The sequence below is a fragment of the Rhagoletis zephyria genome, unplaced genomic scaffold (assembly GCF_001687245.7).
Source record: "Rhagoletis zephyria isolate East Lansing unplaced genomic scaffold, Rhagoletis_zephyria_1.1 Rzeph_scaffold_00153, whole genome shotgun sequence".
Classification (NCBI taxonomy): domain Eukaryota; kingdom Metazoa; phylum Arthropoda; class Insecta; order Diptera; family Tephritidae; genus Rhagoletis; species Rhagoletis zephyria.
The window spans coordinates 84,036-110,219 of NW_016157237.1; the positions used below are offsets into that span (position 1 = coordinate 84,036).

At 33.0% G+C, this 26,184-nt stretch overlaps 3 protein-coding genes across 4 annotated transcripts in view; 2 read left to right on the top strand and 1 right to left on the bottom strand.

Annotated features, from left to right (window-relative positions):
- Positions 1–26,184, top strand: part of Rpp25 (ribonuclease P protein subunit Rpp25) — an 83,279-nt gene that overhangs the window by 26,121 nt on the left and 30,974 nt on the right. Inside the window, exon 3 of the mRNA XM_017605269.1 lies at positions 7,322–7,338. The gene's annotated coding sequence lies outside the window, so the exon portion shown is untranslated. The remainder of the gene's footprint in view (positions 1–7,321; positions 7,339–26,184) is intronic.
- Positions 15,124–17,671, top strand: LOC108354019 (uncharacterized). The gene is made up of 2 exons (XM_017605215.1): positions 15,124–15,521; positions 15,596–17,671. Exons 1-2 carry the CDS (start codon positions 15,451–15,453, stop codon positions 17,646–17,648), a joined length of 2,124 nt encoding a protein of 707 aa, XP_017460704.1. The 5' UTR covers positions 15,124–15,450; the 3' UTR covers positions 17,649–17,671.
- Tdc2 (Tyrosine decarboxylase 2) overlaps positions 23,570–26,184 on the bottom strand; it is a 30,637-nt gene continuing 28,022 nt past the window's right edge. For both annotated transcript variants that reach the window (XM_017605232.1, XM_017605224.1), the window contains 2 exons: positions 24,108–24,628; positions 23,570–23,825 (listed from right to left, as the gene is read on the bottom strand). In XM_017605232.1, the coding sequence (XP_017460721.1) occupies positions 23,642–23,825; positions 24,108–24,628 (705 nt within the window). In that variant the 3' untranslated portion in view covers positions 23,570–23,641. The remainder of the gene's footprint in view (positions 23,826–24,107; positions 24,629–26,184) is intronic.

Consider the following 26,184-nt stretch of genomic DNA (forward strand, 5'->3'; position numbering starts at 1 on the left):
TAGTAACTAACAATTATTACTAGTTTTTGCTAGTGAACATTTTTAACTATAAAAAATGCAGAAACTATTTGCTAAGAACTCGCGTTACTAATTTCTACTAGCTTAGTGTTTCATTATTCTTCTTTATTTCGCTATTTCTGGGCGTAATATGAAAATTTTCTTTGATCTTCAATTTGCTGTTCAAAAAGTAGATGAACACTCTGTAATTTTGAATACAAGACGCCACATTGGCAGCGCATGCATTGCCGCAACTGATAAAATTCGCCCAACTCTCTCCTTTTGACGCGCGTCAGTGCGAAAAAAAAACAATGTATGAAACGAATTCAAACCAGCCGACTTTTCGCCAATAAAATCGAGCCGTTTTGTTTGCGACAACGTTTTAATTGTGCTGCCTCGCCAGGTTCGGTACGTATTGTCAGTCAAAAGCATCCCTGTGACGCAAAAAAAATTTCTATCTGGCGAGGCATTTATAATGCTAATTTTTAGGCACACTTTGCTGTGTAGAACAAAACCAAGTAACTTGGTTTGTGTAAAGTGGATAAAATTGGGGTTTTGTGAATTAATTTTTTGTTTTGTCCATATGTATATTAGGGCGCACATAGAATTTTTTTATTTCAAGACTGTACCACCTAATTTTCTTCCTTTTTATGAGACACATTATTGCCTATTTTTTATATTTTTTTAAAATCATTTAGAGGTAGGGATTTGTCATTTTAGGTCAGAAAATACGCTTTTGTAGATTTATCAGTTTTTGAGTGACTACTTTTCATTCAATTCAAAGATCGAACATGTTGTGAGAAGAGGCCTTTAAAGTGATGTATAGTAATCAATTGTCAGACTTGGATTGTTGGGAGTTTTCATCGGGCAAATAAAGAGAAAAACATTTTTTTCACAAGAGATCTGATATTCATTTCGATAATTTTCGGCGATTGAAATTTAGCAGCGATTTTTGGAATTCCCGTGCTGCTAAGTATAGTATATACTTATCATAACTATACGCCATTTATTTATTAAGAAGTTTTGACCATTTATATTTTTTATTAATTAATTTTTTATTATTTTTCTGACATTTTATAACAAAAAGCATATAAATCCAACTTTCAGACCTTGTCAAAAAAAATCCACGAAATTTCATCAAAATTTCACGCTTTTTTGACACTTTTTGTTGACAGTATTGTGCATTTTTCTCCATAAAAAAAATCGAACATGCTTCGTATGGAAGAAAATGAGTGACACCTTCAACAAAAAAAAAAAAAAAAATGCCAACGGTATTTTGTAGCAACTTCAAACTCGCACTTTATTATACTCGAATCGAATGGGCTATAAAATTGCATACCAAAAAAGTTTTAAGAAATAATGTATTTTTTTTAAATTTCTGTACAAGGTTTGAAACACGGATTCATATGGTTTTTGTTATAGAATGAACTATGTTATTACATAAAAAAAATATTGAAATAAACAAAGAAAAATATAAACAGTTCTGATAAGAGCTATAGATATTAAAAAAAAATTCACTTGAAAATCTCAGTACCCTAGAAAGTTATACTTCGTCAAATTAACGACGCATTACTTGTTTAAAGTGCAATTTCCGCGTATAATTTGACCTAAAACTGTAAATTTATAATTATGAAAAGAAACTAGAAATCTTATAACCTCCCTTAAATTCTATTAAATACCTTGATGTGTACATATATATTTATTGCTTTCACAAAGGTTCTCAAAAATGTTGCACAAACTATTATCTTGCTCTCTGGTGCAAAGGGTTGAATCTATGCTTTTCTTCTTCGATCCTACAAAACAGCATCATAGACTATTTTACAGTTTCTGCGTGTACGAAGTCTTTAAATTTTCATTACCATAAAAAATTGTTTTGCTCCTTATTAAATGATTACAACAAATAATTGACGTTACGAATATTACTTATTATATTACTTATTAACATTAAACAGTTAAAACGTTTTCCTGGGAATGTCAGTTATGTCGTTCATTACAATCACAGCACACATTACTCATTGCGATGGTTTGACAAACTAAATTTTACTTGAAAGTATTAATTTTAATAAGACATCTTTTGCGTGATTTTCCACGAAAATACATAAATATGTACTTCCAAGTGAATACAAAAATGTGCTAAATAATTACTTTTTAACCGACTATACAAAACGGAGGAGGTTATCAGTTCGTCGGAATATTTTTTATTTTTTTTTAATGTATGTTACCGCATAACTTTGGACCACATTGGTACCTCAGGGGTGGTCCCATACTAATTCTGTTTAGATCAGATAATTTGATCGTGAAGAAATTAACGATAATCTTAAATTTTTATATGTGAATTGAAGTCGGTTTTGTTTTTTGCTTAAATATTACTTGTTTCATAATATGGTTCGTTTAGCAGAAAATTTCCCCATGACATAATTTACTTTCTAACTAGACGCTCTCTCCCACACTATTACACTTAGTTGGCAATTGTCGTCGGTGGAGGCGCGTCTTTTGCCACCTGTCGTCTGTATGCTTTTAATGTGGGACGAGCAATTGTGTGTATGTATTTTGAGAATATACATTAGTCTGGGACGGGACGCGCATACGAAAGAAAAAGTTTGAAAAATACACCACATACTTCAAAGCTCAGACCAAATAGTTTTTTTTAACACTCGTAAGACTTTCAAAATAATATTTTTGTCCAACTTTAACTTTTAAGACTCGATTTGTTTAAATGGTATATATTTTGATTGAATTTTAAATCCCTTGGTGCATTGATTTTTCTTCAAATATTAAAGCTTCAAAAAAATTATCGTTTAAAAAATTTAACAACAAGTGTCGTTGGAGGTTTTAGGGTGGCCCAAAATAATTTTCGTTTGTTTCTCGAAGCTCTCCAAAACAGCTTTCAGGTTGTTTTAGTTTTTTGTTCGACGCGCCCTAATGTACATAAATTAATGGGGATTCACACGGCGTCAACGATGAAAGCAATACTTATGTCGAAAAGTACATTTCACAAGCTTAGCGGTATAAACCAAGTACTTCACCGTTATTTGTTTAAGTGATTTTAGCTGCGCGTACAGCATTTACTTTTCGAACTTCTAACTATTTGCTAAGCAAAAGCAATAATCACTTGCAATTACTTTAAAGAAGACGGCTTTGCTAGCAATATAAGCGTCACTACATACGTACATACATACATACATATGTACATAAGTGCTAATGGATATCTAAATTTTATATTTATTTATGTATGCGCGAGTGCCTCTACATAAATATAGAAATTACCGTACATATGCTTATCAGAATGCGTCATGTATCTATGAAAAAATTTGGCGCACAAAGCACGCTTTTTACGTCACATCAACACCTCTACGGGTGGCAATGAGCAGTCGACTAGCTAGCAGCTGTCGGTCATTGTCTATCCGCTCAATGCCATTGAGAAATTCGTGGGAAACTCGCTTAAATGCTCGCTTTGTATAATAAAGAATGAATTAAAATATTTAACTGAGCACGAGTCAAATTTCACGTTGCGCTGCCCTTTGTTATGCTCCGGTTAGAGCCAATAACACAGTGCTACAAAAACAATCACGGAATGGGTATTCATGGAAACACGTAAATGCCCCGCAGCCGCGTAAACCTCGTAAATAATCCGATTTTCCATACAAAATTAAGTAAGTTTACGAAGTTTACATGGTTACATGACAGGAAATTCTTCGAAATCCTTTCGAGAAAATAAATCTTGCTGTAGATTGCAGATGGGATCGGGCACAAAATAAAAATATATATCTTATTGTTCCTCAACCTTTTTTTTTTAATAAAAAAAAACACCCGTTATCATCGTACTTGACGCGCTTATCAAGTAGTACTAGATTGAATATTTTTCATCAAATTTTAAAAACCAAATATGGTTTTAAATGATTATTTATGGATAGAGGATATTAACCTTATTAAGCACCAAAATGAAAATTTTTAAAATCGGGAAAAAACCACCCATGTAATGTAATGGTAATTTTCTAAAACTCAAACATTTTCAGTATAGTATATAGGAGGTATACCAAATTTGGTAGAGCTCGTTGAAGTGTCTTACGAGGTACACATATTAGGTACAGGTGGGAGGGGCCACCCACTCCCAATATCCAAAAATTGTATGAAAAAAAAATTTTTCTAAAGAATATTAAATAATTCTTCAACCACACTATGCGAAAGATCTGAAAATCCAGTACATAAAAATTCAAGGCCGTATTTATTTAAAAAATACTAAACAATTTTTATCCGCTTTCAAAAAGTGGAAGATCAATTTTTTCCGCAATAAAGGTGCTTTAAGAGCAATACGACATGCTTGACAACTTTCATAGACATTTTCGAAATTAGCCATGGTCAAAGTTGGAAGAATTAAAAATATGATTTTTTTTTTCAAATCAACCATATTAAAATTCCCAACAATCTAAATTTAACAATAACTAGATCTTTATACATAATTTTAGAGGTCTCAGGAACTGTAAGAAAACTATTTTCATATGGTACTCCACCCTACCTAAAATCTACGTTAAGTTTTGTTTCGGGTGTATTTCGTCGCCTGGGTAAAAAAGATTGTCGTGTGTTAGTTTCGGCAGATTGTGGGAAATCGCGATTGAAGTTTGGAATGCAATTTCTTTAAAACGCGAAGATAGATTTTCTCCAAAGTCTCTAAAAATGTTACTAGTTCACAAAATTTTTAAATTATTTTATTTTTAAAGTTTGTTGTTAATTAGTTTTGAGTTAATTAAGGATTTTCTTTAGTAAAATTTTTTCCTAAGCGTCATTTGCCCACAATTTGGCAGCCACTTTGTATGAAATACGACAAAATGTGATTAAAATTTTTACTAAATTAACGACACTCTTTACTCAATATTTCGGAAACTAAAGGAGATATCTAAAAATGAAGAACGCGTTTTTTTAAATATTGATTAGTTTAATATGACTGCATCACTAATTAAATTTTTACTAAATTATCGAAAAAATTGTAGTCAATATCTCGGAAAATAAAGGAGATATCTAAAGACTGATAGTACCATTCGAAAGACCTTATTTCAAAATATATAACTGTGTCTAGAACTGAAAATCGTCAAAATTGCGCTTACGACAATCTTTTACCCAGGCGACGAATTTAATGTTTTCATATTTTTGTAGCACTGTGTAATTTGCATGCAATCGGTGAAGCACCAAATGAGATTGCGGTGTGAAACACATAACACTGCTCGTACATATGTACATACATACGTGTGTATGTAATATGTTTAATACATTGTAATTTAGCAGCTTTTTAATAAGCGTCGAACAATTTAATTGAGTTCATTACGTTGGTGTTCGTGCGAGTAATTGTGGATAGCGCGCTTTTTGTATAGTCGGCTCTGTTGTTAATTGGTTTCGGTAAACTAGTTAATCATTTAGTTAGAATGACATGGTAAATGTTTATGAAAATTCGTCATAATTGTGTAAAATGTCAAAAGAGGGAAATCCCTGGTTTTTCTTTAATTCCATGCTCAGCGCAATTTTTTTTCTAAATGTTTCCAAAGTAATTTATAATTTTCGTAGAAAACGAAATCAACGGACGTAAACGTTTGTGTGGTGTAGAGGATTCTTTCAAAATCAAGAATTAAAATTTCAAATTAGGCTTTCGAAGCAAACTCTAAATTTAGACAAAATATAACAAATAGTTTGACTCCACTTAAAAAAATTTAGAGAAAGGGTTTTTCTTAACTGCCATGAACATGGTTCTCATATAATCCATTTGACGTCCGGAAGCAACATCAATACGCACAACACAAATTGGAGAAGAAGTTCGGCCAAACACTTAGCAAACGTGTAACCGCCAAAATATTACTATTACAGTATGGATTTTCAAACAAACGGGATTTAAAAAAAAGCTTTACTTCGAAAACATTTTTTAAGGGTGCTGCCACCAGATTAAAAAGTTACATTTAATTTATTTATAAGTTAAAAACACCAACTCCAAATTGGCAAAAATCAGCATCCATCTATACTTAACAAAATTAGTTTTAAATTATATTTATTGGAAAAAGTAGGTACCTTTTTACCTTACTTTTATTAGCTCGGGATGTAACTATGTAATATTGATGCGCCTAAAAGATGCAGCGATTTCTATTCTCAAGTTACATTCCTGATGACAGCACGAATGGCAATTATAATAGGAAGGTTTTAGTTTTTTAAACTATAATTTTATTCTAATAAGTATTTTCTATTCGGCGTTCATCATCTCGTATGGTCTGCTAAAAAAAGCATCGCTGTAAATATAATAAATAATATCGAGCCCTAACCGCCAAATTACGTAAGCGACATTTTTTAAAAATTTACTTTTTCGTGCAGAAATATTCCTAGATCATCTAAATGCATTTCTGCATCAAAAAGAAAATTTTGAAAAAAATTATGCTTACGTTATTTTGGTGGTAACCGCAGGATATGTTGATTTAGGCGTTTATGATAAGAAATTAAGTGCAAGTTCCACTTATGAGTTTTGAATATTTTCAAATGAATGTTGCAAAAATCTTGCCTTAAGTCTTTTAGTCAAATTTTAGTAGAAAATTCCCTGAAAAGCAATTAACGAACTGTAAATGACTTAAGACATTATGTTTTCAAATTAAAGTACGTTATGGATATACGCAGCTTATAAGGTATACCCATTTTCTGCCATATAAAAATATATTTTTATTGTGCTTTATATGGAACCAAATGCGCAACACCCTCCACAAAAAAATCTAAAAAATCAACGGTATTTTTTAGCACCGTAATATTTACACCTTATTGGCCTAAAATTGAATGGGCTACAAAACTGCATACCCGAAAATTTAAAAATTTAAAAATTTTTATAACAATTTTTTGAGGTTTTATTAATTTTTGGTAATTTTGTGCAAGCTTTGAATGTTCAGTTAATGTGGTTTCTGTTATAGATTGTATCATATTTTAAATGAAAATTATTAAAAATAAATAAGTAAACATGAGTTGCAAACAATACCATTTTGAATTTTGTTGCAAAATCTCAGCATAGCTGTACATATGTGTTAAGTCTCAAAGAATACAAGAACTTTTCATCACCACAGTGAAATTTAATTTGTTTAAAGTTGCTTTAGCTTGGAGTACGCGAAAACTTGCATTACAATTTTAGCAAAACATGAGCTTGAAGAGAATGAGTTTCAAACTATTTTACATAACTTTTTCATTGCTTGAAAAGTCTGCTTAAAATATACCTTGCAAAACTTTAAATTTTAACGTCGATATTCTTATTTATGTGTACATACATATATATTATTTATTGTATATTTTAATTTTATTTTCTTTCTTTCAGATTTGCGTTTTAACTCGGTAAGTAATTCGACGAGTTTCGCTGAAAACCTTAAGTGAGACCGAGAATTTATTTATTTGCAGCTTTCTTTTCTGTTACTACCAAGGGGTATGCAATCGAACTAACTTGACAAATCATTCACTGTTATAATACAGTGTTTAGCAGAACTGGTCTAATGGTGATTTTTTTTTATTAGCCACAATTTTTTTTAAGCTAAATTGTGACATTAGGCAAGCAAGTTTAATTAAAATTGCAGGAAAGCATTTATTCAATCACATGTTTTTTTTTTTACTTTTCCGGGAATATTTTTTTTACTTGTATTCTATTAGTTACTTTATTTTGAACATAATATAGTTTATTCAAACTTATGGTTGTTTTTATTTGCTAAATATTGCCAAAAAATCTAAACATTTTTTTAAATTTTTTTAACTACTTCAAACTTGCACTTTATTGTACTAAATTTATTGGCCTACAAAACTGGTTTTTGCAAATAGCCAAAGCATGCTAAAGTTTACTTCCCTATTTATATTTTCGCCACTGTATACAATACAGCTGGCTAAATGCGTACAAATTATAATGTTTGTTATTTTTTCTTACATATATTATTTGCAGTTTATTAGCTTTCTATCTAAATCAGAATGTCATACTCTATACACTTTAGTCAAAATATGAGCTGGGTTTCTCTTCATCAGCTCCAGTTTAAGGCCGCTGTGGTGTAGTGGTTAGAAGTGCGCGCTACCATTCCGCAGGGTCGAACCCAGTTTCCGACTAACATCAAATACAAAAGTAAAGAAAAAGTTTTCTCCTCCGCAGGCAATGGCAAACCTCGCGAGTGTATTTCTGCCATGAAAAACAATTTCTTATAAAAATACAATCGCCGTTCGGAAACCGCGTAAAACTCTACCTCCTCTTGTGTGACAACTTCAAGGCGCACGCCACAAATCGGAGGAGAAGCTCGGCCCAACATTAACATATTGTGGAAGCGCCAACCTATTTTTATTATTATTACTAAAGTTAATAAAATTAAGAAATCTAAATCTTTCAGTATTTCTGTCGCTGCGAGCCATCTTTAAAATTTTCTCAATTCGCTTAAAACTTTGTATTTCATAGAATCTGGACATTTTTCCAAATAAGGACCAACTTAATGTGGACTGGTATGCAAATACATGCCTACATATGTAACTACATACCTAAAGTATATGTATGTATGTATGTATGTATGTAGTTTTAATGGTATTTTTCCATAACTACCTTTCTTTTCGCAAAAAGTGGTTATGCTAAAACGTTTTCTCATTGGTAATTTATCTCGGCATTTCCTTCAATGAATTGCGAAAAATTCGCGTCGCTATTGGTTAATTATTAAAAGCAAGATTTTTCATGTTTTATTTTAAATATTTTTGGCAATCGATTGCTCTTTTACTTTTCGTTGGTAGCACATAATAGCACATAGTAACACATCGTCTACCGCTGAGTACCGGTTGGCGCGTGACTCACTGGCCAGCGCTGAAAACGTCACAGTTCAAAAATCGGATACATTTGTACCACCGTAGTTTTTTGAATAAGTTCAAACTTGCACGTACATACATATGTACCTATCTACATATACACATATTTGTATGTACGTATGTCATGCATTCATTAATATTTATACGAATAGCGGCATTCACCAGATGGTACCGCCCTCCGCGGCATTCATCAAGGCATCTAATTAGCGGATCAGTTGCAGCGTTGCCGTTGATTATTTTTTTTCTCACTGTTAAAATGTTAAATTTTTCTTCGTTTTGCTAAAGTTTTTGATCAAAATAGTCAGAAAGGATAATTTTCCTCAAAAATTCATAGTTAAAAAGGTTATCATTTAAATTCAATTTCAATTTAGTTTAGAAAGACTGTCATCCAGATCGCGTATAAAGTTCCAGGAAATGTTGGTCTACGTAACTCCCGATCCGCGGTCGTCGCATTTTCAAACCTCCGAGTGATAATATGTTACCAAACTCGTTTTATGCCTGCGTTCAAAAAAACTAGCGAAAGGGCAGCTAACTATTATAGGAGTATATGTTGAAAGCCTGAAAGAATGTGTAGGTAATAGTTTTCAAATCAGGCAACTGTTAGGCCCAATTTCAGATGTCTTCTTTAAGTAGAGCTTGTTGATTAACTTCAACGATTCATGTCCATGTCCATGTTCATGTAAATATTCATGTAAATATTCACTTGAAATTAGCCCTTATACTATAAAATCCTGACTTTTGACGACAAAACTGAGCCTTAGATTGCCTTTACTTCTTACTGCTTACTTTTTATATCTATGACCAATTTACCAAGCTTGGTAAGAAAAGCCTAATTACGGCTTTATTCAAACAACTAGTAAGTCCCAGTATTTTTCGTTTTATTAAGACCCCTTAAATAATTTCCTTAATTTTAACGGGATTTGGTAAATTTTTTGTACGATTTTGGTAAATTTTATTTTTCAGCCGCGGCAACACTGGTCAATTGTTGTATTTTGTTACCACCAAGGTGTTGCCACTTAGGGGATGGTTGTTGTAATTTTGGCAATATCGGCATACCAGCGTTACGGAAATGCCTACTCCTATTTATTCCAATTTCATTTCTGGGCAAAATGGAACAAAAAATGGAGCAGACAAATTTGTGAAAAAAGTATGAGTAGCTATCACTGTTTCTTTGTTTCGCTTTTGCTTTGACTTTTCGTTTCAAATTCATTGGAAAATTTGAGCGATAATTTCCAATAATTGTGATTTTTTAAGTAAATTTTTGGTAAAATATATACTATACATATCCAACAGATTATTGGAGCAGTGCCTCGGATGGCCATGATGATGTACATTTGGTCTAGCAATTTAAACGCATAATTATTTTATAATAGTACCGAAAATTTAAACTCCAATTACACTGGTTTACAGCAAAAATATGTTTATTGATGCAAGCTTTATTTAACTGGTGTATATTAAAAATGAGTATTCGAAATAGTACCTAAAAAGTAATAAAAATAATCCTAACTTTTTCCCCTTTTTTCTACTACCCTCAAATGCATGGCCGCAATTGTCATTCAGAAAAAGTGAGGTTATTTTAAGTGACATCACCTTATATTTATTTAACTATGGCTACCATCATCGTCTGGCCATACTACTGTATGTATCTGTGGTGGCAGGCGGTGTTTTCTGCTGTTTTGAATTCGCATTATGGAATTTGTCCTGTTTTTTTTTGCCATCATCTGTTTTACAATACATTTGTAACGATGATTTAGCACCTTTTTTGCTAATCGCTGTGTTGCGGCGCGGCTTTTTGTTTTAAGCTCAGCCGTTCAGAGCTTGGTTTCGTTTTTTCTGTTGTTCTTGTCTCGCATCTGTTTGTTAATTATTTTTTCTATACATGCATACAAACATATGCATGTACATATGTATAATCATGCATAAATATGTAAACACATATATGTATGCATATAGACTTGCCCGGCTATAGATATTTGAATGGGAGTGTGTGTATGTATGCCCACTTGCACAATTGCCCTGAACCTTTATTCACCTGAGCGTGAGATTATTCACACAAAAGACGCTCGCGCTGGCCACGCCACGTTCGATGACGTCGTCGAGCTAAATTTAACTTCATTGAAAATAGTTTACGTGGTCAGAATCATTCACGCTCTCATGTCTTAAAAAAAAAAAAACGAATTAAACAGATGTTTGGGTTTCAATTTAGGTGAAGCTCTTATTGCGGTCATATCTGTTGCTATGATAGTACCGCCTGTGCTTTTGACATTGCATTTAGCGGATACGAGGTATTTCGCGCCAAACGGCGATATGAGGCCAGATACGAGTATTTGGTTAGTTGGCTGCAGTGCTTCCTCGTAGCTGCGTAGGAAATAAATTAGTGCATTTTGGCGCCATTTTGATGCACTTCTCGTTAGAAATGAGTTTTATCTATGTAAATCCTAGATTGCTTGGCCAAACCAACGTGACTCTCTCATGAATTTATCTGATCCAAACAGAAAAGACTCCTTCCTCCGCCAATTCATTAGCTTTCTTATTGCCTTCGATACTTCTAAGTACGGGAGCACAGATAAATGATACAATTATTGCATTTGGTAATCGAATATGCTATTGCTAGCATGTGAGTTTTCAAAAGAAGATAAAAACTCGGTTGTGCGTTGCACGTCGCTGAGCTCTCTTGATACCCTCTGCCGATATGCCTGGGATAGCCGATTTGCCTGAGAATCCCTTAATTCATGAACCAACTACAGTCCTACTTGTTGGTTACTTTACATGTTAGCGAACATTTTGTAACCGGGAAATTTTGTTAACAAAAATTTTCACCACTTTTATCCGCAATTCTAGGTGCTTTGGTACTGCAGTTTACTTCTATTTGACACGTAGATCAGGGATCCTCAGTCTTGTCCCTAAATTTAATTTGGCAACCTTTCGTCATCTTGGATTCAAGTTTTTTTTTGGTTTTTTTTGCGATTTGCAAGCTTATTTTGCATTTTTCGTAAAAAATAGTTAAATACAAATATGTAGAGAATTTCATTTCCCATATTTGTTATATAGAAGGTTCTTTAAAAATAGCATTTTTTATTGTAAAAAATTAGCAAAAACTGTGAAAAAATTTTACATTGTCACGGTTTTCGGCATTTTTTGACAATTTCTGTTGAAAGTACATAGCATATTGAAACTCCAAAGATGTAGAGAATTTCATTCACCACAACTTTTGTACCTATATTTGTTTTGTACGACGCTTAGATCACGGCCTGGAACGCGATAAACATACATAGCGATTAGCCCAGTAAAATTAGATAAATTTGGTAGGAAAAAAAATAAAAAATTTGTAACAGCGATTTTTTGATGCAGTTTACTTCTATTTGACACGTAGATCATGGATCCCCAGTCGTGCCCCTAAATTTCAAAAACCGTGACAATGTAAAACTTTTTCGCAGTTTTTGCTAATTTTTTACAATAAACAATTTAAATTTTTAGAAAACCTTCTATATAACAAATGTGGGTTAATAAAGTCTCTACACATTTGTATCTAATCATTTTTTACGAAAAATGCAAAATACGCTTGAAACTCGCAAAAAAACAAAAAAAAACTTAAATCCAAGATGGCGGAATGTTGCCAAATGAAATTTAGGGGCAAGACTGTGGATCCATGATCTACGTGTCAAATAGAAGTAAACTGCATCAAAAAATTGCTGTTACAATTTTAAAAAAAGGCTAATTTTACTGGGCTAAATGTAGTCATATTAATGCTGCTTTGTGATGAAAACTTTAAGAATTTGCTTTAAGAAATCGTACGGAAATTTCTTTACGAGTGCGTGCCAACACTTCCATACGATTTTATTTCAAAAATTCGTAAAGAAATAACCCGGAACATAGCTCCGATACTCTTAAAATTTTTGTTAAGATTGTGAGATGTTAGCGACGGTTATCACGGCACGCTCGCGTTGTTGCTAAGCTAAATACTCCTCTTCTCAATAGATATCAGTCTGCTACAAACGAGTACATACACATATATTTACATGCACATACCAGAGAGCTGCTTTGAGTATGATCGAGCCTGTTTGATCACCCTCGCTAAAAATCGAGCACACGCGAACGCCACACTCGGCCACTATGTGTTCGATCGAAATGCTTACCCGAAACAGGGTTACCACTGGAGAACTTTCTTTCCTACCAAGAGCTGGTTCAAAAACCTACCAAAATGGCTTCTTTCCTACCATTTCTTTTAACCGATAAAACGCTTTTTATACTTAAAATAAGATTTCGACCAGCTGAATCCGTGTGTTCGAGCCCCACGGCCAGTAGAATTTTCATTTATTTCGATTTAATTCTTTTTTTGCTAAGTTCTATATATTTTTTTCGTTGCTTTCAGTTAGTTGTTGTTGACTTTTTATAAAAAATGTGATATAAAGTAAAACAAATGAAAATAAGATAAAGTAAAATTAAATATATAAATCAAATAAGTCTATACCTACAAATGTACATAAGTAGCATAGGGTTTGGGCATCCCGTTGCAGATGTCTGGTACATGCGTATCTTCATATGTACCTATAAAGTTTTCTTGGTCATTTTGTCAGCTACTAACTACTTATTGCCAGCCGATATTACGTATGCGGCTCCCCCATATTCATGCTTCATTCATTTGGAATTTATTATACATAAATACTATTCACAAATTTTATGAATAAACTCTACTGAAGGCTAACGTTTATTTTCTTGTTTATCTTTCACACGCTTCGTGGTATGAAGAATCAATTTATAATGAGATGTTGTGAAATTCTACTGGCAGCTTTTGTTAAAATTTGGCAAATTATTTTCGTGCAATGTTAAATAAATAAATAATCTGGAGCCAATTCTGGTTTTATAAAACTATAAAGTGAAAATGAAAAATTCAATGTCAGTGAAAAATTAATTTTTCACTTTATCGTTTCGTTTTATCATTTTAAGCGATTCTCGATCATTAAAGGCTATTCCATTAACACCTAGCAAGTAATTATTTGGTAAATTATTGTGAGTTTAAGACAATGATATTCTTTACCACAAGATGATGGTTTTGAAAAAAAAACACCACAAAACCTGCGAAAAAAAGTTTTCACAGGGAAAAATTTTTGACAAATAAATTTTTTAACATTTGAAAACAGAATCGTATTTTTATGTCACTAGGCCATTTAATATGGCAAAAATGACAAATGACAAAGTCGGGCATTACAAAAAAAATTGTGTCATTACATTAAAAAATAATCATTAAGTTCATTTCCACATGGCATTTTTTTAAATGGCATAAATTTTTTGTCATTTCAATGCCTAGTGGAAATTCGGCATAAGCTAATTTTCTAAACAGATGGTAACCCTTTCCAAAAAATATGATATGAGTTAGTCCAGGTCATAAGATATCTATATGCCAATTTATATCCAAAGAAAGAGCAACAAACATACTCACACACACACTGACTTTCACATTTATAATATCATTAGGATTCTATTTAAACGGCAATTACATTAATTCTAAATTCACAAGATACTTTCAACCTATGTCAAAATTATTTTGAAATTTATACAGCGTTTTTTACTCAAATAAACATTTTTTATTTAATTTGATTTTGCTAAAAAATATGTTTGAAATACAGCCTTTTTAAACTTCTCTAGTTTGATACCCATATTCAAATATTTCGCTAAACATGTTAATTAAATTGATTTCAACTTTTTGAACAGGTGGCACCCCTCTTAAAGATCACTTACGAGACATATCATATTTGAACCAGTTTCGTTTGACATCCATGTTCTCAAAATTACATATTTATAATAATAGTAAGTGAAAATCTCTCAAGTGGGCCACCGAAAATTGGATGGTCAAGATTTTTTCGCACAAATCACTTTATTCGATTTACAACCATAAAAAAAAATAATAATTTGAGCAATTTTGCAAAATTCGAACTTTTACAAGAGTTATTAACTTTTTTTTGATGAATTCAGTAATTATTCATTATCCACTGATTGATAATAATAGTTAATTAGACACGCTTTAGCCTGATTGTTTAAATTTTTCAAATAATTTTTTTGTATAAATTTTTTTAATTTTTATGAGATTTTTTATAAACAAATGGAAAAATTTATTACTTCTCGATCAGATTTTTTAATCGTTTCCATTGAATATCAAACCTTATTCTATAATACATTATTTGAAAAATTAAAAAATTTATACAAAGCGTGTCTAATTAACTATTATTATGAATCAGTGGATAATAAATAATTACTGAATTCATAAAAAAAAAAGTTATTAACAATAACTCTTGCAAAAATTCGAATTTTGCAAAATTGCTCAAATTATATATTTTTTTTATGGTTGTAAACCGAATAAAGTGATTTGTGCGAAAAAATCTTGACCATCCAATTTTGGGTGGTCTACTTGAGAGGTTTTCACTCAGAATGAAAGATCTTCGGTTCTTATTTTAAGTTATTTAAAATTTCTTCAATTTAATGTACTTAAGCTGAATTAAGTGCAATTTAAGTTTTTGTATCATCGAGACATGGCTGTGATTTTCACAATCCCATTTTCCTTTTGACACTTTGAAATTGAAATTTCGTTCAAAGAAATGTTGAACGCGTCAAAACAACCACTATTTATTTATGTATTTTGGATATTTTTGCAATTCTACAAGCGTGAATGCTGTAATGCAGCAAATTTTCTTACCAAAATGGTAAGTATTATTTGTTGCAACTTCGGCGCCCGTTCAAAGAAAGTGAAAAGTTTAATTGTGACAAACACTTTCAGGGTTTTCTATTACTTCTTTATTGTTGCACAAATTTACCAGCCGCAAGCTTCTGAACCACAGAATCAGGAGACAATTGAAGGAGCTGCTATGGATACTGTCGACTGGCCTGGGTTACTTGCAGACCTACGCGACAGTTGGCAATCGCCGATTTCTTACTTACGAAAGCGTGGTTATCTCCCGCCCGTCAATGATAATCTGTTAGAAGAAAAACTAAATGAACTACGTGCAATGAAAGTTAATGAGCCTAAGGAAAACTCCAATTTGGATTTATTCAGCGAAAAGGGCATTGAAAATGTTGGCGCTGAAACGAATGCTGCCTCGGCTTCCTCTTTAGGTAGCACGACCAATGACATCAAACCACCAAACGTTTTAAGCGCATCAAAAACTGATATTGAGCACGCCAATCTCAACAACGCTATTGTGACATACGCTAGTCAGCAACAAAATGCACCGGAATCCATAGATAATCTGTTTAAAGATTTATCAAACGATGTTCAACCGAATTCAGATGCGGAGCTGGACCAGGAATTCGATGAAGACTCAGATGGCTTCAGGAATAACATAGCAAATGCCTGCGCTAAAAAGCCATCGACAAGCGGTTCCAAATCCAAATCCAAGCCAGCGCATAAATGTAAATCCAAGTCCAAATCGCAGTCTCAGCCGAAGTCGAAGCCTGGTTTCTTTACAAGACTAAAGCAAAAGTTGTCGTCAATGTTTACGAAGTCTAAAGCGGTAGACCCAAAGAAGCCACCTATCAAAAAACCAGCCCTTAGCGTTGATTACGCCAATTACGTTGTCAAGTATTTAGCGCCACATAGAGATATGACTACTGGCTACAACACTTTGAGCGTAAACGACTTAAATGGGGAATACGCTGGCATAAATAGTTATGGAGATTGGGAGAGGGGCGAAAAAGGATTGTATAGAAGAGACCACAGTGCGTCGAAGGGTAAGAATTTAAGCGGAAAGGAAGCATCTTTAAGGTCCATTGAATCCAATGAACTTGAAGATGTGGCAGCAGGAGCGAAGGATGCACCTTTAAAAGTATTTCCATTCAACGATTTTATTTTTGGAAACCTTAATGTGAAAAAGCTGATGACCAAAGATACCTCCAGTCAGGTGGATGACACCAAACTTGCCGATTTGCAAAGCTTTAACTCAAAAGATGCAGAACTGAATAAGATTGTGCATAGCTTGGCAGAGCAACGACCTACTGAAAAAGACACGAATAGCATAAAAAGTGAAAAGTCTGACTCGAAAGATGATTTCAATTTAAAAGAGTTAAGTTTTAGCAAGAATTCGGGAAGCACGCTACAAGATAATAGCAGCTTCAAGGACAAGACGGCAAAAGACTCCAGCTTAAAAGAACTGGTACCTAACATGGATGAAACATTTGTTGGCAATACAGCGAAAAATACAGAGGCAACATCTAATAAAGAAATAAGTGCGAACGATGATTTGGGGGATCTGACAATGTCTAGTTTTAATGTGAAAAATGCGGATGTCAGTGCGAAAGTTAATACGCATAAGGGTTTGCACATCAACGATCTCGACTTCTCCATACCTGATTTGCCAGAGTGGGGCTGGAAAAGTCTGGCGCCTTCCCCTCCCTTAAAGGTTGCCTTATCCAAAGATACTGGTGCAAAAGATTTTGGTAACTTGGGTATGCCGAGCCTCAAGCTGAAGATACTCGAGTCCAATGCAGAGCAAGCAGCAGCAGCACCAGCGAGTGCCGAAGCTCAGGACGAATCTGATCAACCTCCAGTGCATGGGTTTGATACAGAAAGTAACGATTTAGGCGTAAGTGCTGGTTATTCAAGAGACCGCAACGTAAACGTGCGACAAGATATGCCCAATATGAGTGGGAAAAGTGCTAACGAAAACCCAAATCATGTGGCGTTTAAAGAAACGAACATTAAACATTTTGAAATTGGCGAATTAAATACTAAAATGGATGACAACAATCTGGATTTAGATCGACAGTTTACAAGGCAGGTGTTGGAAAAAGTTTTGCGTAGTTCAGCTCAAAACAGTGAGCGCGATAAGCGGTAGAATAGTACAGCAATGGAGGTGGAATCAAGGGATACGAGTATTTCGTAGTTGTATTTATTATGTATACTTAAAACAGTTTACTATTTACATACATAAATACACATTATATATAGTTAACGATTCATGTAAATAAACAGTTTTACGACACTTGATAGTCATCAGTTGCGTTTTTAATGGCGCATACTACATACATTTAATGTTAACAACTTATGTAACAGGAGCAATGCTTAATTTTTTTTTTTATTATCATATACGCAGCCAAACAAAAAATGCTTAAGCACTGGCATAAAATCAGGCTTTAAATTGACGAGACAATCTCGTTATGGTGTGCCTAGATTTAAAAATCAAGGGGTCAGTCCATGTCAAATCGACCAATGGTTATAATTATATAAAAAAAAAGTTCTACCAAAGGAAAAAAATCGCAAGTTTATTTTTTGTATATCTTAAAAGCTTTTGTAGTTAAAAAAGTGGTTCTGGTCCCGTTTAAAAAAAAATAAAAAAAAGGTTTATTTAAAGAAAAATACTGATTTATGAAATCAAAAAAAAAATATTAAAAACTCGTGAAAGCAGCAACTTACAAAAAACTTTTCCTAATTTTGTTATACAAAACCTTTAATCGATCTTAAAATATCATGACATTTAAAATTTTTTCTTTTTAGAAATAAACTTTTGCATTTTGATTTTTTGCGAACTCGGAATAAAGTCATGTTAAAAAATGTTTGTTTAATTAAAATTTATTTCTAATTTAGAGTTTGCAACACATTTTCTTCAGAGTTCAAAAATTCGTATTTCAAAAAGAAACTTTCTTGAAAACTTCTAGATATTTTGACATCAGCTAAAGTTATTGCATAAAAAAGCTTAGCCAAAAATGTACACATATAAGTTTTTGTTTTTACGATTTTTTGAATTTCGGAATTTCGTAATTTTTTTATTTTTCGATTGTTTGTAAATAGCCCCAATCATCACCATACAAACGAGGCCAGAACCAGTTTTGTAACTATAATAGTTTTTAAGATATGTATTTACAAAATAAATTGCAAAATCCGTGAAACTGTGAAATTTTGAACTTTCCATTTTGTTTATATTCTTATCTAGCTCAGGCTAGCATTTCATTGCGCCCAATGCATAAAAAGCGAATAAATTTTCGGAGTGAATTTTTAATTACAATTATTGAGTCTGACATAATTTGGCGGGATCAACGAAAAGTTCCTAAAATTAATATAACATCCCTGCAGTACGGGGGAGCGACTACAGGACTGCTGAATCGGTAGCTACCTGATAAACACCGTCAATTACCGACCGACTACTTGCAGTGTAATTCATCGATTACTTTTACAAGGCAATGTCCTAGGCGGTAGTCACCATCGGCTCTCTCTGCACTACCGGGAGTTACTAAAGTAGTCTCGCTTGCGTGATTTATGCGCGCCCTCTGTCGTAGTTTTTCGCTATTCTACTTACGACTGGTTCGACTCTGCACTACCATGTGCACTACCACGGGTTAATAGAGTAGCTACTTACCTAGGAGTCGGTGCAGTACCGGTTCAAAAGTAGCGATTGACTCCAGCAGTACTGGAGGGATGTGTCAGCATACCTCTCTGCATACATACATGTATGTGTCGCATGATTTTGGTTCCTTTCGATTTGCAGCAAATTAGATTCAGTCATTTCATAATGCTTGGACGTAAATAAATAAATTTTTTCAAACAGTGAATTTCATGTTAAAAAAAGATAGTAATTCTCATCGTGCAGAATTAAAAAAAAAATGCAGGTGAGTAGAAAATTCAGTTCTCTATTACATAAATAGTGTAGAAATATACCGCAACGAATTATTTCATCAATTTTATATAAAAACATTGTTAATTATCTAAACAATTCCAAGTTTCAAACTTTGTACAATAATTGGAAAAATTCAACGCGCTTTCATCAAAATTAAAAAAAAAGAACATTTGGATTATGCAGTTTTATACCACATTAATGATATGCAAATTTGATGTGGTTAAGAATTTGCGTAAAGTTTTAATAATTAAACATTAATCTTTAAAGTTTCGCTGGAATGTCCTCACCAGTAACAGGTAAATAAGATATAAAAAAAGGCATTTGAGGTTTAATCTCATTCTTTATGCACAGGACCCACTCTTCCACGCATTTGCACTTCACTATTCTGCAACTGTCTTCTTCACTAGAATTAACGATTTCATTGAATCCTATAATTTCTTTTGTCATATGCATATATGTACATTAGAGTGGTCCAAAATAATAAAGTCGGAATTTTAATGCTGCCACCCCCTAGGATTGTTCTGAAACGAAAATAAATATACCCCTATTTTTTATTTTGAAAAAAAAATTTTGAAAAAAAAATAGGGGTATATTTTTTTTTTGCTATAGAACAATCCTAGGGGCTGGCGGCATTAAAAATTGCGACCTTATTTTTTTTACATACATTTTTGGACCACTTTAATGTACATATATACATTCATTTGTACATATTTCCAAATAGTTTTTGCCGTGAAATCCAGAAAAGTTGGCGTCTAAAAATAATGTGGCAAAAATCAACAAACACTTTGACTTCTTCTACATATGTACATACATACATACATACATATATGACCATTAGTGTGCATCCATATAAAAAAATCGGACTGATATGAAAATAGCTCCCAGAAATGGAGTTTAAAAATCGAGCGAAAATTTTTAAGCTTGAAAAGTCTGCATATTTTTATTATTTTAACAACGGAATACCTACTGAGATTTTTTGGAGGCAAGTTCAAATCGGACCTCCTCACGTAAATCTTGCTATTTTTGCGAAATATTTTAGTGGACGCCTTAAAATATAATAAATAGTGTAATTCCGGTGAAAAATCCGCAACTTTTTTTTGGTGGGGCACTCTAATGTATGTATACCTCATAATAATATAATTTCCTTTAAATCGCCGTTTACGTATAAACATGTGCATTGTAATTTTATGCCACCAAAATCACACCTTTTCTAAATACGTAATACGTAAGTATATTCATATAAAATATGTGTGTGGGCCCAGGGGCACCTGATATATTTACCCATATCGATGCGTACATAAGTTTAAATGAACTTGTGCAGTTGGGCATTGTCTTAACACAGTATATATGTATGTATGCGTGTGTAAACAAATCAAAACATTATTAATTACGCAAATAGAGCGCATGAGAAATATCATCAAAATATTCAATGTACTCATCTTTGCTTCGAATGCACTACATATGTATTTACATACATGTGTATGTACGTACTAAATTGGTGTGATTGTGAGCCTATAAAATAATTTTTGGAAATTTTTATGGACCCCGAAAGCAGTGCGTGTATCCATTTACTTACACAGGTAGTATGGGTATGGATGTACTGGTAAACAAATATCTAGCTGAGTGTTACTGTTCAATACTGCTCTATTTATACTAAATATACCTGCATACATATGTATCTACACATAGTACATCACACGCTTAGAAAAAAAGTCTTAAACGAATTGCAATGAAAATCACACTGTATTGGTTAAAATCGAAAAATTTACGCTTTCTGAGAATTCTATTTATTTGAAGTGGATTTTCTCCAGCAGATGATTATATGTGTATTCTACCTGTTTCTGCGATCTCCTTTACGTTTGATTTGTGTTTATATTTTGTTTACACAAATCGACTTGTTTCCCGAGCAAACAAACAAATCTGGAAGTATGTATGTATGTAGAAATATATCTGTATAAAATAAGTGAATGCATACTTATTAACTTGCAAAATACAAAGGGAAAACTCATATTTTGTTCGTATTCGTTGCCACGTTTTTTCACATACAAATATAGCCACTTGATATTCCACTCAGAGGTTTGCGATATGAGGATTTTTTTCCGAACTCTCGGCTAAACTAATCAAATGATGGAAAAACCGACAGATAGCTAAGCAAAAAGAAAATTCTTACCTAGGTTAGTTAGTAAATTTAGTAAAAAAAAAAACAAAACAAAGGTCACATTATCCGGGATAGAGGAATTTATAATTCCATCTCCATGGTCAGGCATGTGGATAACCAAAGTGCGTGGTACTTTTAAGGCCGACCTACCGCTCCCCAGCACTTACTGCGGTCTGAGTTTAGACCCTCGGTAATAGAAAGTCTCGGAGAAGACCAACAAAACAAAAAAAAACAATGCTTGACGAGCTTGGTTGTGATCAACCTAATTTGTTAGGACCCTGATGACCGCTTGGATGTCTGAAAAGATATCTATAAAAGCGCCTTTCTGCCACATGTCGTGTTTGTATCAGTGCCACGGTCTGAAAGAATGTGGGCTATCTGCTCATTGCTTTTGCATCTAAATTTAATCATCCGCATCTGCTCTGTCTTCTATGTGCGATCAAGGTGATGGCACCTATTTACCCAGATCCTTCGGTCTGACATTAGGATATGGAATACTCTGACGAAGCGGAAAATTCCCATACGTACAGTGGTTTAAATAAGTGTTTTTTTTAATATTTACATCCTTTTTAAAATTTAAATTTTTGGATTTCTTTTTTATTAAAATAATTAGAGTATAGGTTATAAATTATTATTCTCTAGTGCATTTGGGATTTGTAAACAGAGGTGAAAATATAACCACATAACCAGATAACCAGGCAGGTGTGAATACCCTAATTATTCGCGCTTTAACCAAATCAAAGTTTCAGACTTCATAAAAAATTGAAAAAATTTGCATCAAAGTCTCGAATCTTTTAAACTGGTGTCTGCGGTTTTATAGCACACAAAGTTTTAGTGTGTAATAAAGTACAAGTTTCAAACGGTTAAATAATCCCGTTGATTTTTAAGTTTTTCTTTTTTTTACTGACGGATTTTACGGTTTTTTTTTTTATATAACAAGAAACTGGTTTTGATTTTTTTTTTTAATTTTTTGCAACGAGCATTTCATTACATAAAAAATGCATGTCTACATGGAATTAAGTGCAAAAATCTATCACCAAAAAAAAAAAAGATATGTATTAATAATCAACGCGATTTTTATGCACTAAAATTTTATGGGCTATAAGTTGTAAAGTGTACTAAAAATTCAGGTTAATCAGTTCGAAATTCATACGAAAATTTATTGGATGTTTCTAAATTCTGTATAAAATTTGAAACTATGATTTATATAATATTGATTAAAGCATGACAATATTTCAATAAAAGCATATCATAAACATTTTTAACTAGAATAACTATGTATGTGAAAATTAACAAAAAAAAAAAAAATATATGTGAACACCTATTTTCCTGTGGCTTGTTCGGCTCGAATGCACAAGCGATATTAAGTTAGAGCTTAGACTCCTGCTTATACCCAAGTTAAACTAATAGCTCTGTATTATACATAAATATGACGGATACCTTCGTCTAAGTGCATACCAAAATACAAATAAACATACCAGGGATCACTGAAACTAATTTATTGATGAAATACTTGTTTTTGAATTCCATCAGGTCCTTACTGAGTAATTGACCAACTTTTCCCCAAAGTAAAACTCCGAAAGAAAATGGGTTAGGGCCTTTCTATATTAAGATATGTATGATATGTATTGCTCAAGTCAAAGTGAAATTCATAAACATCCTTAAGAATTAAGTATTACGGAAACTCTCTCTTGCCATAAAAGCTTCTCTTTTATCATACAATTTTAATGTTCTCCGAGTGTCATGCGGCATTTAAAACTTACCTATGAGCTTTAAAGCACAGCAGTAAAAAAGCTGAAACTCTTTAGCTTTTCAGTGGGCTTCACTTTTTTTAAATTTGATAATTTTATTAGGTATGCTTTGCAGATTTTAAGTTAGTTTAAGTTTTAAGCAGTTAATTAGAACTATTTTAATATTTTCAAGATTTGAATATGCTATTGAAAGTCAAATGTCTCTAGTACTTAGAATACGAATATACATACATATGTAAATTTGAGAAAAGAAATTTAGCTATATTTTTGATTTTTAAATTTTAAAACTTCATCAGAAATAACACTATTTATGTGTGATTATTGGTCGGGTTTGGTGAGAGCCCACCTTTGCGTGGCGACGGTGTAGCTGGCTTAAGTGGTGACTTTTTCAAATTAACAAAGCTTAGCTCATTGTCTGGTGATGGTGAAGATGTTGCGCCCGAATTGCGTCTCGACGAAGTCGGTCGTACATTTGTGTCTAAATGACGAAAGCTGCGAAACGAGATAGAATAACATGGACAGTCAGTCAGTCAGTCGTGAAATTGTGACTTCTCTGAATCTTTTTCGGAATTCTGTCTTCGATATTTACTGGTAACGGTACTTAGTACAATTACTAACATAAATATGCAATAAAGCTTTATACCTGAATTCCGAAAAAAAACTCGTATAGAAGTAAAGTGTGATCAATTTTATGAATGATTGTACTTTCATATGTACATATGTGTGTGTATGTGAATTTTTGTAAATTTTTTTTTGCAATGAAAAAGTGCTCACCGCAACGAAACATTACTTTTTTGTCCCCCTTCATCATTGTTGTTGTTACTATTGAAGAGGAATGCCAATGGCCAGGAAATCCACGAGTTGCGTTCTGTCGATGTTTGTGTTCTGATAGTAGGATTTGTGCTATGACCCACCACTGGTGATGCAACATCCGCTGACAAATTTGGTGTGCCAGCCTTATTGATGGCCGGATTGTAAATTTTAGGATCACTGACCATGCGTACGAAAAACGAGCGCTTCCTCGCCAACGTATCCTCCTTCTTGCGATTGATGATCTCTGATAGTTCGTCGTGCTGTTCCTTTTCAAGCAATTCATTAGCAAAATCGACTATGGTCTCCCAGGCGTAATCGATATCTTCTTCGGTGGCATTTTGTGCCACTGCACAGAATCGTATGATATATTTATCGTTAACGCTAGCAGGTACCATATGCAATTTGCCGGATTCATTAATGTTACTTAGGAGTTTCTCATTTAATTTGTCGTTGCCTTTCAAGCGAAAGCAAACCAACCCAAGCTAAAAGCAGAGCATGTTCAAGTAAAAAAGAATCAAAGGAAATACGTAAATACATATTTATAATAGGAAATATGGCTATAAATCACAGGTATGTGGATATATAAAATGCAAAAGGTATGGTGGGTAGTTCAAGAGCCATCTGCATTTGGGATGATCTAACTTTGTTCGTTATGAATCATTGCATTAAGTGTTCCCTAAAACTGCGCCTAAACAAATGCCAGCACCATAAAAAAATCAAAGAAGATTCTTTCTAAATGAAGATTATTTATTTCTGTATTTATTTATTTTATTTTTTGCATCAAATGAGTCATGTGCGAAGTGTTTATATGGAATATTGTTAAATGTTCTTAACAAGTGCGGAGTATTGCATTAGGGTTATCCATATGAGCGATAATTTGCAATTGAGATAATTTTTAAATCTTATTTTCTGAAATTCAGAACATTTTAAATATATATATGTACTTTAGGGTGCCTCACCAAAATAGTTCGGAGTTTCGCCGGAATCAATAAATATGTATATTATATTTTAAGGCTTCTGTCAAAATGGACCGATTTGAAAATATTTCCAAAAAAAGGAATCGATTAAGCGGTGTCTGTCCGATGTTGAGATATCCTATGGAAACATGGTGTGTGTACTTCTTTTCAGCGTAGGACGGATGGTATTGAAAATGGGCAAAATCGGACGATAACGACGCCTGCCTCTCATATAACGGTAGTTTTCAGAAATACAAACACTGCGATATTTTAGTTACTACTGAAGCTGATTCACTCAAAATTGATATTTACAATAATTTTTAGGCGGAAAATAAGAATATTATAAATTTTTGGGAAATGGGCGACGCTAATTTGGTACAAAAGTGATACTAACAACATTATTATGGAATTTTGCAAAATGGGCGTGATGCCGCCCACATAACGTTCTATCGAAAATGTTTGAAATATACGTAAAACCACCCCTGTTTACCACGTGGTGGTAATTTTCGGAAAGGTGAAAGACTGTATTGTATACATGCGCCGGGTATTGAATGTTCGGCTCCGCCCGAAACTTAGACTTTTTTGCTTTGTTTTTTAGTAAAATACGTGTTTAAAAATAATTTTTGCAATAAAGTTTAAAAGGCCTACATAAAAATGTTAAAAAATTTTATCAACGGTATCAAAATAATAAGATTTTTTGAGGTATTTTCCAATCGATCCAGCTCACGCAAGTGCTAATATTTTCCCGAAATACGCTGAAGGAAGTCTTAATATATAACTTTATTTATTCTAATTAATAACAACTGATTAAAGTTATAAATTACTTGCTGCCAGGGTTATCTCCTAAAAAATGTAATTAGTTTTAAAATTCCGATGAAAAAACAGTACCGACGTCTTTTTTTTTGTAGAGTGATGCACTCTAATGTCCACACATATTGTATGTATGAACTATTTTCAGCAATATTAAAGGGGTTTTATTAAAAAAAAATTTATTTTTGGCTTCCTTTTTTCCGTATACATTTTGGATTCACAGTATGCTTTTATTGTCTAGCATTATATCTTGCCCTAGAAATAGAGTCTTT

What these genes read in the sequence shown, in the direction of transcription:
- LOC108354019 (XM_017605215.1), top strand. Translation starts at nt 15,451, where the DNA reads ATGTATTTTGGATATTTTTGCAATTCTACAAGCGTGAATGCTGTAATG. An exon ending in CAAATTTTCTTACCAAAATG is followed by an intron (nt 15,522 to 15,595) that starts GTAAGTATTATT and finishes AAACACTTTCAG; the next exon opens with GGTTTTCTATTACTTCTTTA.